This window comes from Rhyacophila brunnea, unplaced genomic scaffold, assembly GCF_057557595.1.
Source record: "Rhyacophila brunnea isolate RB1 unplaced genomic scaffold, BYU_Rbru_1.0 scaffold_13, whole genome shotgun sequence".
Classification (NCBI taxonomy): Eukaryota; Metazoa; Arthropoda; class Insecta; order Trichoptera; family Rhyacophilidae; genus Rhyacophila; species Rhyacophila brunnea.
Window position 1 is genome coordinate 28,236,314 of NW_028232785.1, and position 18,729 is coordinate 28,255,042.

Consider the following 18,729-nt stretch of genomic DNA (forward strand, 5'->3'; position numbering starts at 1 on the left):
CTACTCTATCTGAGGAGAAATCAAATTCAACTATGCGATCTTTCCAGAGTCTGTGGATTAAAAATCCGACACCGCTTGTGCGTCCGGTCTTAGTCCCATTATAACAGAGTACATGTCCGCTGTGGAGATTGACGATATCGTCTCCTTGTCGTCTTACCTCGCTGAGCCCGACAACATCCCAATGGATTTTTTCGAGTTCTTCTTCGAGCTCTAGAAGTTTGGCGTTGCTGGATAATGTTCTCGCATTATAGGTGGCAATGGTCATCGGTAGGCAGCCGTTACCGTCTTTCCGGGAATTCTTAGCACCCTCTGCCTTCCCTTGCTGATTGCTGCCGTGATCAGTGTCAGGTTGGCCTCCGGAGAATGAGGGCCGAGATTTTTGTTTATGTTCCATGGGGGTATTTGGACATAACACACCACGCTGTCCAAACGGGTTGGTGTGTGGTTTTCTGTCTGGGTTTTCCTTCCCGTAGCCAAGGGGTCTCTCGTTTTAAGGCGCCAGAGTTTCGCCTTTCACCCTTCTCTATTAGCTACAGATGAGTTATACTGTCACAAGACACACCACATCTGCATTGCCCAGGGGACGCCGCGTGGAGGCTAGAGATAGGATTTGTTGGCCATCTGTAGAGTAGCGTCTCAACACTTTATAGAAATGTACCTATTGGCATTAGTGCATTTCATTGAGGCCCTAGCCAACCATTTGTCCACCCTAGACTTAGACTATAAGAAGAAGAAAATAATTCTAAATAATAAAAGAATAAAAAGAAATGAGTTACTATGTATTTTTTATTCAGCAAAATATGACATTACAGTACCCACCTACTTAACTGTTATTAGCCAATGCGACACAAAGTAAACATTTGATTATGCTCAATATATTATTAAATCAAATAACGTTAGATATAATATGTACATATAAACCACTATTATATACCTACTGATGAAAAATAAAATGCTTAACTAAGTAAGTCGAACACGATATATCAATTAGTACAATTTGTATTAAAACTTAATCTATTTTATACTTTAAAGCATAGTAAATAATATTTATAATAAACGAGAATTGATACAATAAACATTTCTTTTATTAAACAAATGATTAAGGAGGTAGCTAGAACAAGGACCCACAAGCCAAAAGTGTGTTTTAAGATATAAGGGTTTAAAGTTTGCAAAAAATCTGACATTGACACGTCAACAAAAAAATGTTCAACCAACGTAGCGAACCAAAATAACCCAATGAAAATTTTCCCTACCATATACAAGACCGTGAGGAATCCATTTCTACATTCTCCACAAAAAGGGCCTATTATACTATGGACCTTTGTTCAAGCTACCTGTTCAATATTTAAGAATTTAACGTTGTTTATTGATCACACACAATTTGAAAACACCTCAAAGAAATATTTATCAGAAAAAACCATTTTGAAGCCTAGCAACCGGCGTTCACTGAACCAAAGTCTTGGGAAGTTGCTCCTCGGACACTCAGGATACATAACATTATATGGCGTCTAACGTTCGTTACACCACGGTATACGTCTGCATAACAAATGTGGAGACGTGGTAGATGATGGAGGGAAAACCAAGTACACTATCACACTTTTTCTCTGAGCAATGTTTGCTCTCAGCCAAACAGTTTCTTTTTGACATACCTACTACTTAAAAGGTGTTCTCATTCATATGGCTTACTAACACTACACTTCAATATATTACCTATTTTTTGAGAATGGCTTCTGCAATGAAAGAAGGAAGAAGAAAACGAGGTGGCAACCGAAAAATGTACTACTATATCAAAGACACACAACAGTTGCAAATATTTTATATTTTGTTGTGAAATTATATAATGTTCAGAACCATGATGCCGTGAGACAAACGTTTTTCAATGACGTAGCATCTTGAGCAAAACAGAATGTTTGTTAAGAATCATATTGTACGGGTGGGCGGTGGGTCTGAGTATACATAAAATGAGGGACATAGTTTCTCTTCTGATTCGTCTAGATAAGACGATAGTGTAATCGAAAATTCATGATGCCAGCTCGGATGTGTTTGTGGCTCCTAATCCTCACCTCCATAACTTGATACTTCAAGGACATACGCGCACACGCACATTTCAATGTGTAAAAAATTAATGATGGTAATAACATGAACGAAATATGATATAAAAATGTTTATTGCATTTGAAGATAATCAATAAACAGCACTACGATCGTAAATCGCAATTGTATGTCACGGTCTAAATTTAATATAGTCGCCCTTTGATATTTATTTTATATGTATCTTATTTTCTTATCCGTATAATTTCGTTTCGTGCATGCTTTTCCATGTGCTTTTTCATACTACTTAAATATTTACTTGTATATGTACATTTATTACATGTATGTGGTTTTTTATCGATATGAATAAATTTATGTCGATTTAATGAATTAAGATTATTTGATACATAATTACACAACTGACATTTGTGTTGCGTTGTTTCATCAATATGGATTGTTTTATGTGAGCGAAATGATGAAATTGACTGGCATTCGTGAGAGCATACATCACATATGTACGGTTTTTTACCGTAATGAATCAATTGATGTGTTTTCAATGAACTTTTTTGGTTAGATTTATAAGAACACACGTCACATTTGAAAGGCTTATCACCACTATGGATCATTTCATGTATTTTAAGACAACGCTTTGTTCTGCACGTGTACGGACACTTATCACATTTAAAGGGTCGTACTTCAGAATGGACAATTTTATGCTTATCAAATGCAGGCTTTCGAAAAGTTGCATAGGAACATTGACTACATTTAAAAGGTTTTATATCATTATGAATCTTTTTGTGTTCTTTAAAATGTCCAACATATGTAAATTCACGAGAACATTTGTCGCATTTATATGGTTTTATCCCTGAATGCGTAATTTTATGCCTTTTAAGACCATCATTTACTTTGGAAGAATAAGGACAAATATCACACTTAAATGGTTTTTCATTAGTATGATTTTTTTTATGTCTTTGTAATTCGTAATTTTGCTTGCAACTATAAGAACAAACGTCACACTCAAACGGTTTTATATCGCTATGAGTTTTTTTATGACTTGCAAGTTCTTTTTTTCTTTTACAAATAAATGAACATGCATCGCATTTATATGGTTTTTCGTCGGTATGTACAACTTTATGATTCCTCAGATCCAAACTAGTTTTACATGCGTAAGAACACACATCGCATTTAAATGACTTTTCACTTGTATGACTCTTCTTGTGTCTATTTAAATTGCTTATATCTGTATAAGATGCTGGACACATATTACATTTATGTGGTTTCTCAGGACCATGTACACGTTTATGAATTTTTAGGTTACTTGAATATTTAAAACGAGTGAAACACACGTCACATTCAAAACGGTTTCCTAAAGGGGAGTTTTGCTTTCTACTTTGAACACTATGACAGCTGTTGTCAGCTACTAATTTATCGCCTATTTCTTTATCTATAGTAGTAGACAAGCCTAAATTATTTTTCCATGCTCTGACTTCCGTTTTGACATCATTATCATGTGTTGTTATTTCATCAGTTGTGTTTACAGATTCAAATACATCATTTTGATGGACTGTTGTATCATCGGACATACTGCCAGTATCCGAAACTCTAAACGTTTTCCGCTCAGTTTTACAAAGCTCACTATCCAAAATTTCTTTTCCAAGAATAGGTATTTTACTATTCGTATTATCATTTGGAGTATTTTCAGAACCTGAATAAGATTGTGTATTTCCTTTACCAAAGCTTGCATAAAGATTGGCATCACATCTTTCCTTTGTTGAGTAACAATCCTGACTATTTGAAATATCACTGGAGATAGGAATCTGTAAACAAAAGAAACGTGATGTGATTGTAATGTGTTCGGGCCGTTAGTATCTTAAATATCAAAAATGTACAGTTGGGAAGGTTAAATACTAGGTGAGGCTTTGTTAACACACTTTCGATGGTCATACTCACCTCCTAAAGCCTAGTCCATTGCCGACTCAAGTAGAAAACCGATACATTCACAACGACTGGTCTTACTTTTTCCGCCCCTCCCGTTGTTGTCGATGGATGACCTGTCATTGTTCTATAGAGTGCTCATACTGACGCGGCTGTCGTGTTCACACATGGAATGGTTTGATTAGGATAGATGAGTTTCATGATATAATACACTAGCATTAACACAGCTTCTACAAATGTAATGCATAGATCAATGCTACATATTTTTAGGAAATCGATATTACCACCAGTTTTTGTATGAAGGACTAGTCTGACTTTGACAGCTGATAAATAACATGAATGTACATTATTTATAAATAACACTGATAGTTAATATATTTGATTTAAGAATTTCTTATAATTCATTTTGAAACGAGAAAGAGCGAATCAATATGTCAAGCAATCTGAGATCTGATTTTGACAGCTGAACAGTGGACCACTCGTTGCTTGAGCAAAAAGTTATGCTCAGGCTTTATTAATCTAAAGATGGCGGTGCCTAGTTTCATCGCTTTAGAACCAGCAGGTCTATTCTGAACGGGTATCTCTTTAGCATGTTTCCGTTATTTTCTTTGGTAAAAATTAGCACGGAAGGAATTCTATAAATAAATTAGATTTCGGCCGCTATCTCTAATTCATAATACGGCGAAAATTTAGATTAGCAGACATGTCGGTCCAATTCGGATATGTTCGTACTGCCGAACCCAAGCGGATAAGACCGAATACAAGCGGATAAAGCCGAATCAGCGCCATCTAGTCGGTAGAGCGGAACATACGAATTTTATTTTAACACGTCAGACAATTTTAACAAATAACAAACAGTCGGATCTTGCGTCTCAATTCTCAATAATATGTAAAATTGTCAAACTCTACCTCGTTCTCAAAGTTAGCACGGCTGAGCGAGAGATCGTTAAAAGACCTTTCACTTCAAATCGCCTTTTGACACAACATCACATTTTGACAGTACATATGGTTAACTATTTAGCTATATAATTAACGCGCAAGAATACGGAAAGTGATAAATAAATGATATATTTATCACAATTAGCTTTTTTTTGATGTTACAACAGTGATATGTTAGATTATGCCTGCAGACCTGCTAAAAATCCATTCTTCATAAAACAATAATCTTTTGTTATAATTTTTACTCTATGGTGGCCATATACTTACATGAATGATTCATTATTCTTATTCTCGAACAGGTGAAAACTAATATATCTGGGACAATTGTCTATAGATAGATTGGATGTATATTTGATTTAATTTTTTCGCAGAGTAAAGCTAGGCTGCGGCTGGAGTGCTTTTGGCCGCGTGAATAATGTCTATAAAAGTGACCTTCCACTGTGCCTAAAGCGCAGTGTTCCAGAAATGCAGAAACTTAGAGTAGCACAACGTGGTATGGAGAGGTGCATGCTGGGCATAACGCGAAAGGATAATATGAGGAATGAGTGGATAAGGATACATAGCTCGAAGAAGAGACAATCGTTGGACAAATTTAGTCATCCAGTGGTATCCAAGAGGTACAAAACGTCTGCAAGGTAGACCTAGAGGCCTCTGGATCAATGAAATGATAAAGTTCTGCGAAAGTACGTGGCAACGCAACGCACATGACCGAGAGAGGTGAAAGCAGCTTGAAGAGGCCTTCATCCAGCGGTGGATAGATTCAAGCTGATGACGATGATTCCTTCCATACTAGTGATCCTCGAAAAATGACAAAACAACAGCGACAATACAATACTTATTTAAAGTTTCTTTAAAATAAATAAAATCCTACATACCTGAGTATCCGTCCCACAATACGAATATGAGCATCCGGCAATAGATTCTTTATAACTGGAAGGAAGAACTCTGGTTTCGACAAACTCAACCTTAAAATTGACTCTTTGATAATCAGTCTCAGACTGTATGTTGACCAGTGTTGGGGTGTTCTGGAACATAACAATCAAACATTGGCTTATGACAACTGCTTAGCTGATTTTTTAAATTTCAATTAAATATCAATTTATTTATTTTTACATATTGTGGATATTACAAATATATATATATATTTATATATATATTTTGACCATGTCTGATTCTAATAGGATCATATTATGGGCCTCCACAGAGTAGAGATTTGTATTAATCGATTTTATTTTTCACGAGAAATGGATGTCAGCCACTTCCTCAACCTATTACGTCCATACCCCGACTCACACACACATTGAAAAACAATATGTGTACTTGCAAGACCCAGGATTCGAACCTGAGACCCACGGCGTTATAGTCCAACGCTTAAGCCGCGCGGCCACCGTGGGTGTAATTATAAGTTGAGGACATTCACAACATGACATGAAACATTATTATAAATTAGAAAGAAAAACAAGAGTAATAAAAGGGATAAAAATGAAAATATAAAAAGAAACTTAATACAAACATACAAAAGCAGTAAATATACAATTATACATAATATTATATAAGTTCAAAGAAGTACACCGAGTGTGCTATTTTAAGCTACACTATTTTAAAAATTTATAAAATAGCGTCCACCTAAACTCACCCTCACGCAAGTGAAATAGGTATATCAACACCCGAAGCAATTTGGTTGAACATAGTTATCGCCCTCCCAATTGGCATTACCAGTGGCAGGTTGGTTCTGCGCCTTGGGAGAACAACTGAACAAAAAGTGACCCTCATTTTTGACAATTGAGTCGGTAGAATTTTATGAACCTATATCGATAGCCCCCCCCTCACAGAAACGGAAAAATACAAATGATTTACGTAAGTGGAATAATATTTCTTAGTAGGCATGCAATGAGACGCTTTAAGTATTATGCGGGGCAAATAGAGAAGTAACCAACTGGATTTTCTTAAACCCGCCGCCTAGAAAATCAATAAATAAATATATTAATATTTTTACAAATTTGACCCCCCAACCATTTTTCCATGTGCATGCCTGGTGGAATCAAACGCCAAATTTTTAATTGGAGTGCATGTGGGTGCCTAATTAGAATTTCAAGGGTGACTTCTGTAATCTTTTTTACCAGTGCTAATGTATGAAACCATTGCCCACTGAAGAAAGAAGCCAATACATTACACGACTGGTCCTACTTTTCGCCCCTCCCGTTGTATATGAATGACCTGTCATTGCCTGTCAATATCTATATAGTGCTCATACTGACGCGTCTGTCGTGTTCACTTGTCGGAGTATTCTTAGTTTCAGATTTCTTTCAGATTATTTTAACGTATCTTGGAGACCCTGGAGTTCATCTGATTTAGTGGTTATGTGTTATTAATAATAATTGGAAGTGACGATCAAAGTACCTAAGTAAACTTCTTCTGTGTATAATAACATCATAATACACTAAGACGTTTGTCAATGTGACAGTCGATTCTAAACGACAATAACTGATAACTTATTTATACTCTTCAGTCATTATAGAATACCAAACTCTGCTTGCAAGTAGGTACGTTATCAATAAAAAATAGTAAGGCAGTGGACCACTCGTCGCTTGTGCAAAAAGTTATGCTCAGGCTTTATTAATCTAAAGATGGCGGTGATGAAACACACTATGATAACGTCACGTGAGCACGTGGTAAGCTCGCGCGACGTCAGACGGGTGCTCCTTTTCTGTAGTAGGTACATTTTGAGCCGAAGTAGCAGATATTACCCTCTTAAAGATAGGCGCCTATCTTAGGGACTTACGCCCCTAAATATGGTTCTGCATCGCGCTCTATCTCTTATCCTTAAAACAGCTCACGTTGAACTGTGCTACGTAACTACCTAGTCCAACTAACGTAACCGACGTTTGGCAAGTTTTGTATGAATGTATTTTACAACGATTTTATTAGCTCGTATTCTTATTTGTCCGGTACAAATCTTGCAATCGATTTTTACCTAACTTACCGAATAGCTAGACATTTGAAACTTTTAGAATATATCAGAACACGATGCCAATGCATTCAGCCATCTTTAAGTAGAATTGAATTCATTTTCAGTTAATTCTGTTTTGTATGAAAAGTTATTTCGGAAGAAATCCGTAATCCAATCCACTATTATTGGTTGCTAGGGGTCTGGGGTCCTAGCAACTAAATTTTTAAGATATACGTGAGTTACTATGGAAATCAATATGAAATGACATTTCGGTATTGTTTCTGTTTCAAGTAAGTACAATTTTTTTTGATCGATTAAGCTAGCAAGTCAGGTTTATATGTAAATATTTAATGATTTTTTAGATTCAAGAACTAACCTCAAAAGAGCTGGAGTCATCGCTGGCTTCTTCTTGCTTGACACTGATGTCCGTGGCCGGGCTGTTCGTATGTTGTATTGGCACATCGTACCAATTCTGCTCTTCCGTCTCAGTTTCCTTCAATTCTGTTTCGCGTTTTACGTCCATTTTGCGTACCTATTTGACGAGGAAATGTATTTTATAACTCGCTGCAGTAGGAACAAAACATATAATAATATAGTATACAGATAACACAGAATTAATGGGAACTGAAATACCAAACGGGTGTGGAGTAACAGGCATCCGATCTCAAATGTAGAAGATTATGGGATCAATGACATTAATATGGACGAAGCATCTGGAAAAAAAATGACACTCACTTCTTTGTCGGGTCTGCCGAATGGCATAATCTGTTCTAACGCCATTAGAATAAAGGTGATATTGCTATAAATTCCCGATGCTTTTTGTCGGTCTGCTGAATGGTTCGGTTCAAACGGGTTCGCTCAAATACACTAGAAACACTAGAAACACTGTTCTAACGCCATTACAATAACGGTGATATTGCTATAAATTCCCGATGCGTGATATCGCATAATGGAAATTGCGTGACGTCTACCTATACATGTGCGAATGTCGCTATGCGAAAATTTACTTGCTAGCTACTGTATTAAGTGCGTTGTCCATTAATAATGACATTGTATGGGATAAACTTAAACTCGTGTCAAGAATACTGCATTCTTAGCTTGCCCTTCCTCTGACAACTGTACTGCTCTCGGATTATGCACAGATAATTTTGGTGTACCTATTTGAAGGTTACAACACACACTATTGCACGTCACACATCCAAAACGTCGCTTCAAAATGTAGTGTATTAGGGGTATAGCCCATCTGACTTCTATTTACTAACCTGCTCTGTGGTACTATCAACATGTTACGTCTCAAAACTAACACTGAGTTCCTGCTAACAGTGCTAACAGATGACAGTTTATTTAGATAGGTATACGATATTGCCATGTCAAAATCCAAATCAATGTTGCCATCTTATTTCACCGATTTATATTATTAATTATTACTCGGTCCAAGAAAAAATTTAGTACTTACCTACATATCTAGTTTGTAAATAATATTACGAATTATCATCAACTGTTAAAATGTATAGGGGTTTTTTTCCCACAAAACAAAATGACGGAGATTTGAGAGATTCCGAGGCACTTTTATAATATGGGTGGCAATTTATTGCACATCGCGTTAGGCATCAACAAAAAATATTATAACATTGTTTAGAAAATAGTTTTCACATAAACTAAAAAGTATATGTCCATAAAGACGATTTTACAGGAGAGCCAAAACAAAGTTAAAACGTTAAATTCTGAAGTAATTTTTGAGCAACATATTTTATATTCTCCAGAAGGTTATCATATTTATAATTGTTAGGTATTAGTAATGTTTATATAACAAAATGTCATGAAATCACAAATTAATGGACTAATACTACAAGCACCATACAAATTTATTTTTTATGAGCAAACTTATACTATTAGGGTAAGGAAATAAAAAATAATTAAGAAGGTACTTATAAGAAAGGTAAACAAAACAAAAAAAATATAACGGAACATGTTATTTTAAATCTAGTAGGTACCAATCATGGGCCCCACATCCTGAACCGGGCCCCCATGCTGTGATCTTTGGCGGCCCCCCTACCTATCTCTAATGATAAAAGCAGTATGATGCTTTACAGTAGCGTTTTTCAAATGGTGTATGCTGTAAAATTAATGTGTATATTTAGTGTTTTTTGTAGTATATTTTAATATATCCATTTGAATTAAGGCGCTGTCGAAAGTCAATACACAAACATTTTTTGTACAACCATATAATTTCAAGTAATAACATTATTGACAGAAAATAGCGCCGCAAGCGACATTTTTTTACTATTAAAGCAAATTGCTTTTGTTTATCTCACTTATCTGGTCTACTGGCCTCGCCGGGCCCCTCCTGAGCCCGGGCCTCCAGGCTAGAGCCCTGTCAGACCCTCCTTGTGGGGGCCATAGTACTAATACATAATAGTATTCTATTTTTTATAATGTAATGAACAACAAATAATTTTTTTTATTCAGGCCTTTTTTGAATTTTTATTCTGCCCTCCACAAGCACCAGAATACTTATTACATGACTAACGTTATCTGTCATAGATATTATGAGCTCATTAAATAGTTACATAGCTATTTGATTAGCACCTCTTGCACCTCTACTTCATGCCACATACAACACATCACCTCATCGTGATTACGGATAATAAGATTGTAATGTATGTCCACATCTGTCTTTTATAAAATGAAACATAACTAATAATTAAGAATGGCACTGTTACAAATCAAATGTATAGCTGCGTATTTGTTCATCACGTTGAGCTTTCTCACTGACGATTTTTCTAAAAATGGAAGCTGCATCATCTTGTTCCAAATGTTATTTTTCTCCATTTCAATTACTTTTTTCTCCTTTGAATCGGTTGTTGTTTCTATTCCCATCGTAAGAACATCACATTATGACATGTATCAACTTTTGGCAGTTTAAATTTGAGATGTAGGTTGTGGAATTCTTGTCAGTGAGCTTTACGTGCCACTGGGTTTGGTGTAATTTCTCGGTAGGTATAAATTGTACATTATCTGGATGTTCAGATGTGATGGCAAATACTTTTTATTATTGATCCTTTTAATGTAATGGGATTCATAGGCAGGAAAGAATAAAAATATGATTTTTCACTAGTGGACGCTAAACCAAGAGATGTCACGGAGACTTGAAGCTTTCGAGATGTGGCTGTATAGACGCATCCTCAAAATTATTTGGACTGACCGGGTGACAAATGTTGAAGCTCTCAATCGAATAGGGAATGACCGAGAAGTTCAACGTTGTATCAAAACCAGGAAACTAAAGTACCTCGGCCACATAATGAGGGGACAAAAATACAGCATTCCCCAACTTATCATTCAAGGAAAGATCAATGGGAAGCGTAGCAGAGGACGGCGCCGCATTTCGTGGTTTAAGAACCTCCGTGATTGGTACGAGTGCAGCTGTTCCGGGTAGCAGACGACAAAGATAAGGTCGCCTTGATGGTGGCCGACCTTCGCTAGGGGATGGCACAATAAGGAGAAGAATGTAGTGCTGATGTTTCCGTATTGTACAGCCAGTACTTGCATTGAAAGTTAAACCTGAGTGTTGTTTTTTGTTTTTTTTGCCGATGACTGCAGTTACAAACATCTGTGTCTCGTCCAACACTTTCATAAAGTATCCTCGGCAAATTTTTATTCTGTTACCATGAACATTGAAATAGAAAATATTACTCGAGTTTCCCTCTTTCCGTCTATCGGAAATCGGTATCATTTTCTTTTCTAGATCGAGCAGTGGCTATCGTATCAATTTATATAAATAAGTGTATGTACCATTTTTTTCACCAACGACCCTACTAATATATGATGCATGCATGTATCCATAAAAATAGTAAATACTTTCAGTAATATTGTTTCAAAGAACTCTCTCGTAAAAAAAAAAGTAAGTTAGAACAGTTTTACATTCAGCGGACGTATATTATGTTTCCATGTAATTTTGTTCACCATTTTATCTGTATTTATCAATGACATTAATATGGACGAAGCATCTGGAAAATAAAATGACACTCACTCTGTGTCGGGTCTGCCGGATGGTGAAATTCATATTTTATTATCTGTATCCTACGCTCAAATGAACATTCTGCTTGCAAACGGTCTGGCAACACCGCTGGGTCTGCCCATACAAAATTTCTGACTATCAGATTTCGACTCCGCCGTTATTGTTGTGTTACAAAATGCCAATGTGTCTAGTTAAAAATTGTAAAAAAAAATCTACTAAGCACTCCAAGAAAGATGGGATATCACTTTTCATGTGTTAGTATTATATACTATTGATAAAATGCCATTTTAAGATATGTTTATTCAATGCAATTGAATGACAGAAACCATTGCTCAGACGCCTGCGATGTGCTGGGCTCACATATTGCGTCTAATCTCCGAGAAGTCGTAAGTAACCTAGAATCTGTTTCTAACGTAATGAGTAATGACACTAATACGCCTATACAATAGAGGTTATATTACTATAAATTCTCGAAGCTTGTATCGCATAATGGAAATGGATACGTCATATGATCACGTGACGTCTACCTATACATCTGTAAATGACTTTCATGCACAATTTCTCGTGCGCGCCGATATGAAGTAAGTTGTCCATTTAATATGTCATTGGTATTTATGCTGTCAAACTAGGTAAGGTGAGTCGGGGTAAGTGTAACTTTGGGGTAAGTCTAGATACTAAGATATCAGTATCTACTACAAATTGGATGATGCCATCTATGGAAAGGTGATAGCAAAGTCACCGATTTATAAAAATAATCAGAAATGGTGTAGATACCATGTTTTTTGAGGTGACTACATGGATTATTCTCCAGACGACATATTTTGAAGTCGACGAGTGAGATGGAAGCTGCTACCAAAATATTTTTTTAAACACGGAAACCTGCACATTGTGGTTGTAAAAAATGGTGAGTTTATGTCTTTTGATACGCTGCTTCACGTGGTGTTATGGTTTTACTGAATTATAAGCATTTGAAACCTTTAATCAAGTAGACACACTTCCCCCACGAAAGTAAACACGTGGGTAAGTGTGCCTTTGTATTGTGTCACACTTCCCCCATATATTTTATATGAATTTGCAAAGGCAATATTTTAACTAGTGATGGGACATGACGCATTATTTATATCGATCGAAAATGTTCGTAATTGAAATAGAATGTTTATATGTAAGAATTTGTATACCAGTATAACCTAGATAATTTGAAATCCAAGGGACTCTGAAAATTTGCTTTTCGAATTCGCGAAAATCGCTATAAATCGAATTTTCTGAAGAAGAAAAAATTCGTCAATTTGTTTGGGGACTGTTTGACTCAAAAATGCTCTTCTAAGCCTATATTTCTGGATTGCAAAGTTGTTCAATTACCAAATAAAGAAGTTAACGAAAGTTTAATAGAAATGCCACTGTTACAAAAGTTTCCTGCAGAAAATATAGAAAAAAACTTTGTTCTATCAGTAGTAAGGCGCCTATAAACAATAAGAGAAAAATGGTTGCCCCAGGGCAGAAGTGATTACATGTTATGATGTTATAGAGTGAATGAAAAATAATGTCCCAATAGAAAAGAAAATAAAGCCATTGCAAGACAAAACTAACACGCAGAAGAAGGTATTGAAACCGATAAAAGTACACCAAAACAAAAAAAAAGCACGAACCCATGTCATCGGAAGAAGATTTGTCATGGACATCAAGTGAAGAAAGCGAAGATAATATGCAAGACTATATTTATGATTGGCTCGGCGACGAGGAAAGCGATCCTTCAATTAATATGCTTAATATATCAATGTTTGATCAGTTTGATGATACTGCAGTTGCATCTAATTCAGAAATGTTAGAGATTGGAAAATGGATTGTAGTACAATTTGCTACATAAAAAACTGTGAAACATTTTGTTGGAGTTATAATAAAACTTGAGCAAGATGACAGAATTCTGACAACGTTTGCTCGAAAACTTACGACGATTAAAAAAGAAAACGAAACTATGTTTTCATTTCCAAGAGTAGAAGAAATTTACGAAGTGAAAGAAGAGGATGTCATCTACATATTGCCTCAACCATCAACTGGACGAAGAGGCGAAATAATTTTCAAAATAAAAATCTCTGGTAAAATATTTAGTAGGTACCTAGTCATGCAATTTCAAATATTGCAATTCGAAATAATTAAGTAAGAATAAATAGTTTTGTAAGTAAGCACTTAACTTGATTTGTAAGTACAGTAAAAACGAAAGAATGATTCGAGAATGAGACCCAAAACGTTACTAGAGATTTAATGTTTTTGTGTATTAATTATTATTTTTTCTTTTATATCTTACTCTCATTTGTATCCACATTTTATTTTTGCTGATTGTTATTTACCTTTGTAATAATACGAAAATAATCATGTTAAGTATATTAAATTTCATCAATTGTTTGTTAATGCTCACTGTTTCGAACTAAAAAAATAATGTTTTACCCTGTTAATTCTTGGTGAAGCTTAAGTAAGTAAGTTAAATAACATTTCAAATTTAACTCATTCGTTCATACACTTATTCTCACGCCGTACACAATCGACAAACCTCTTTATCGTTTTGATTTTACTGTAAGTGCTTACGTCTTTGTCACGTAAGTACTGACTCTTTTTCTGGTTGCTCTGCATTCCTGTATTGTATACTTTGTATTTGTGCTATTTCGAGACGAATACAATTATAAGTTAAGCTTCAAAAGCCTTTGATTGATTTACCTACCACTCCTGTTGCTGAGATAACCACATTAAATAATTAAGTACCTAGGTACCTAATAAAAAACGTCATTTTTGTTTCGGGACATCACTAGCTCTACATACATTAGTATGACACACTTACCCAAAAAAAAAATGATAGAGATCATTTTTGTTGAAAATGTAAACAAAAGTTTAAATTTAAGAATCAATATCCATTAAATGATATATTACCTTTCTATGCATGTACTTAATACGTTATGGTTTTGAAGAACTTTTGGAATAATGGTGAATCTAGTTACACTTACCCCAATATTGGGGTAAGTGTAACAAACTGACTAGTAATCAAAAAACATTAAAATGTCGTATTATAGTAAGATATACAGTGGGTTCCTTCTGTAGATATTAATTGTAATGATATTGTAGATCATATGGTAAAGTTTTCAACTGTTTAAAAAATACGTATTCCTATGAACCAGGTTGAAATTCATCTCATTAAATTCTATGTCACACTTACCCTGACTCACCTTATATTACTGAATAAACTCATCAGTTAGAGGGTACGTAATAGGATTTGAATTGTTTTTATTTGGTCCATCTACAGATTCTTTTGGTATAGGTAATAATAGCTTCTGGACTGTGCCCTAATGGCACTAGTCGGTTATCCCGGATACGGCGGCAAACACATTTTTAAAATAGCCGATAATATTATTATACTGGATTATTAAAATTTGTTAGTTTGGGTTAGTTTAGGTTAGGCTAAGTGAGGTTAGTGATACGAACACGAATTTCAGCCTCATCAAGGCGTCCCAAGGTGGAGTAGTTGGCGACGTAACCATGTCGATCTAACCATATTAGTCAAACCCGCCACTAGACAAAAGACACCGACCCCTTGACAAAGCCGAAAATAATCAAAATATGTACGACCTCTCAAGGTGTGCTGTTGATGAGGTAAGCCGGTCACAGACCATGAACATTAGGTGACAAAATAATCTAGGTAAAAACTTCAATTAATAATAAATAAATAATTCAATGTTAGATTTTAATATGTAAATGTTTATTAGGTATCGATTAGTTATAAATATGATTTGAAATGTAAAATAAAAGGTAATAGAATACAAATGTATCTGATTTGATAAATATTAAAGCGAGAGATATTAATTAACGGGCGTTACAGGTGACTGATAGTTAAAGAATTTTAAGATGAATAATTATATTAAGTTAAAATATGTTGTTTGATTTTATTGGTATCACTATGTGTTGTACATCACGATGTTAGTAATTGCGAGTATATGCCCATACGCTGTTGCGTCCACTTCCATTTGTTCGACATGATATGCGAATATCAAAGTGCAATCACAAAGTCGGAGCAATGCAAAACCGGATAATAAATTTAATTAACAAATAATCCGATACAAATATAAGTTCGATTATGTATAGAAAAGAGATCTCCAAGAACAGCATTTCGTAACCGAAGCTGCGGACCCCGTCTCGCTTGCACGTATGACCGTGTCTCTCTCACGCGCGGGCCTCGGATCGAACACCGATACCATCCCCTATAGCAGGGTTTCCCAAACTATGTTCCGCGACAATTTGGAAAGGTTTTATACACTGCAACACATTTAAAGATCTTCTACTAAGTAGAAATAAAATAAGTAAAACTAAAATAATTAAAGAACCTTCTTCATATTGAAAGGCGAGTGATGATTAATCTCCACTGATGTTAATGACCTCAAGTACCTAGGTCATGGCTCCCACAGGGGGGTGAGGGCTGGCAGGCCTCTAGCCTGGGGGCCCGGCGTGAGAGATCAACCAGCTAAGTGAGATAAACACACATCACAAACATGCACTAATAGTAAAAAATGTTGCCTGCGGGGCTGTTTTACTTACAGCTTGCTAACATTTAATATGTGATTTTGCGATACAATTTTTAATAATTGTCGACATTTGACATGTCATATCAACATAAAAGCCCTTAATTTTACGTCGAACAACATTTGGAATATGAAACTGTAGATCGTCACATTGTCTTTAACCTGAGCGATAAGTAGGGGCCCGCCAAGTGGGGGCCATGATCTAGGTACAGGCGGAGGACCATCTTTTCTCACACCGTGCGCATGAAAATGATGGGGTATATTGTTTTTACCTGCCCAGCTGACAAGAATTGTCAGTTCAACGACAGTTGCCAAAATTGACAGAATGGTTAGCCGCGCTAATAAATAACCTTAAAAAATAAGCTAAGTGTTCCGTTAAAATTTCCGGGTTTGCGAAGTGTGAAGTGTTGCGAAGTGAAAAAGTTTGGGAAACCCTGCCCTATAGCAGGGGTCGCCAGTGCATCGATCGTGAAGGTATTTTTGGTCGATCACGGACATAATAATATATTGTATTATTTTTTGTGAATTCTTCTTAATTTCTTGTCAATGAATGAGAAGAGGACTTCTTTTTCACTGTGGCAAATGAATAATACATAAAACAAGCAACATTGAAAGACATTTTAGAACTATCCATGGAAACTATGATGGAAATTATCAGCCTGGTACTGAGTTGCATAAAAATAAAGTGAGACAATTGAAATCACTAGTCTTTTCTCACCAAGTTTTATGAAAAATCCAAGACAGCTGCCGGCTTCTTTGGAGATAGCAGATATTTCAATGAAACATAAAAAACTCTTCGAAGACGGTAAACTATGGAAAGCGGGTTTTATTAAGGCCGGGGAGGCAATATTTAAAAACTTTAAAAATAAAACTGAAATAGTGTCTTCAATCAATGACATAATATCATTATCAAGAAATACAGTCATGCGAAGAACACAAGTGATGAGCTAAACTTGGAAAAAATTCTACAGGAAAACATTAATAAATGTTAACTCCTATTCTAGCAATTTAACGAATCTGTGAATTAAACGGATATTGCTCAACTATGTGTTTTTATTCGATTGATTTTTGAAAATATGTCTGCTTTAGAAGAATTAATAACAGTTTTACCACTGAAGGAACGAACCAAAAGAGAACATATATTTAATGCATTTAAGTTGTATATTAATCGTACTCGATTTACTATTCATAAACTAGTATCGGTAACGCCTTATGGAGCTCTTGTTATGGTTGGGAATCATGTTTAGTTTATTACTTTATGTAAAAATTATGAAGCAATAGGTACCCACTTGTATCAGTTATCATTGCAATATAATACACCAGCAGGGGTTATGTTTAAAAGTGTTAAATCTGAATCACGTGATGGATGTTGCTTTTAAAAATATTGTTTATTCAATTCGTGATAAAGCTTTACAAATATGGCAGTTTCGATAATTATTTGAAGAATGTGGATCGGAAAATGGCAAACTTTTATTCCATACAGATAAATCTTACTTAGCCCGACTATGCATAGTGGCTTAGTCGGGTTAAGTTTTTGAAAAGAGTCAGAGATATTTTACCTGAAATTAAACATTATTTAGCGTATCTAGAGTATCATCAACTACACGACAAAACGTGGTTGCTTCATCTGCCCTTTCTCTGTGACAATATTACAGAAAAATAAAATCAATTGAATCTACAATTTCAAAAAGTAATTAATTCATTTGATTAGTGCAGTGAGTACATTTAAAACCAAACACTCACTTTTTGAACAACAATCTAAGGAATGCGATTTTAAAATTATGATAATATGAACTCCGAGTGTAAAGATATGCAAAATATAATGAGTAGTCAGTATTTCAATCACATTTCAACGTTGCTAAAGGAGTTTAACGTGAGATTTAAGGATTTCTTTAAATTAGAAGAAGTTGGTACGTTTATATGTCTTTCCCATTTAATGATAGTATAAGCGGGGAAAATAGCCATAAAAAGTAGTGTTTTATTAGAAATCGATTCCACACACCTTGCTACTTTTGAAGGAGAAATATTGACACTAAAATGCGATGTGGTCCTGAAAGTTAGGGGCCTTATGTTGTAAGTTGCGAGTTGTAGTCGCCCGGTCGACATGACGTCATATGACAATGACATCATTGTGGCGTACTACCGGAGTGATAATAGCATTCGAGAAATTAACGCTAGTCAAATACTGGCGTTATTCAATGTCCCCATACACAAAAAGGTGTTTCAGCATCATAATATCTATGGTGAACAGTGTGTGTTGGGCGGCTTGCCTCGAGCGTGTATTGGCTTACGTCACAA

At 35.4% G+C, this 18,729-nt stretch overlaps 1 protein-coding gene across 1 annotated transcript; it reads right to left on the minus strand.

Annotated features, from left to right (window-relative positions):
- Positions 1 to 9,179, minus strand: LOC147077161 (uncharacterized). The gene is made up of 6 exons (XM_085941014.1): positions 9,117 to 9,179; positions 8,231 to 8,386; positions 5,780 to 5,929; positions 3,569 to 3,847; positions 158 to 421; positions 1 to 9 (listed from the first exon to the last, which is right to left on the minus strand). Exons 2-6 carry the CDS (start codon positions 8,375 to 8,377, stop codon positions 1 to 3), a joined length of 849 nt encoding a protein of 282 aa, XP_085797140.1. The 5' UTR covers positions 8,378 to 8,386; positions 9,117 to 9,179.
- Positions 9,180 to 18,729: the final 9,550 nt, after the last annotated feature.

Excerpts from the sequence above, each read along its gene's own strand:
- LOC147077161 (XM_085941014.1), bottom strand. The coding sequence starts at position 8,377 with ATGGACGTAAAACGCGAAACAGAATTGAAGGAAACTGAGACGGAAGAG. Across the intron at positions 5,930-8,230 it reads ATGACTCCAGCTCTTTTGAG|AACACCCCAACACTGGTCAA; the intron begins GTTAGTTCTTGA and ends GTTATGTTCCAG. Across the intron at positions 3,848-5,779 it reads ATTGTGGGACGGATACTCAG|ATTCCTATCTCCAGTGATAT; the intron begins GTATGTAGGATT and ends TTTTGTTTACAG.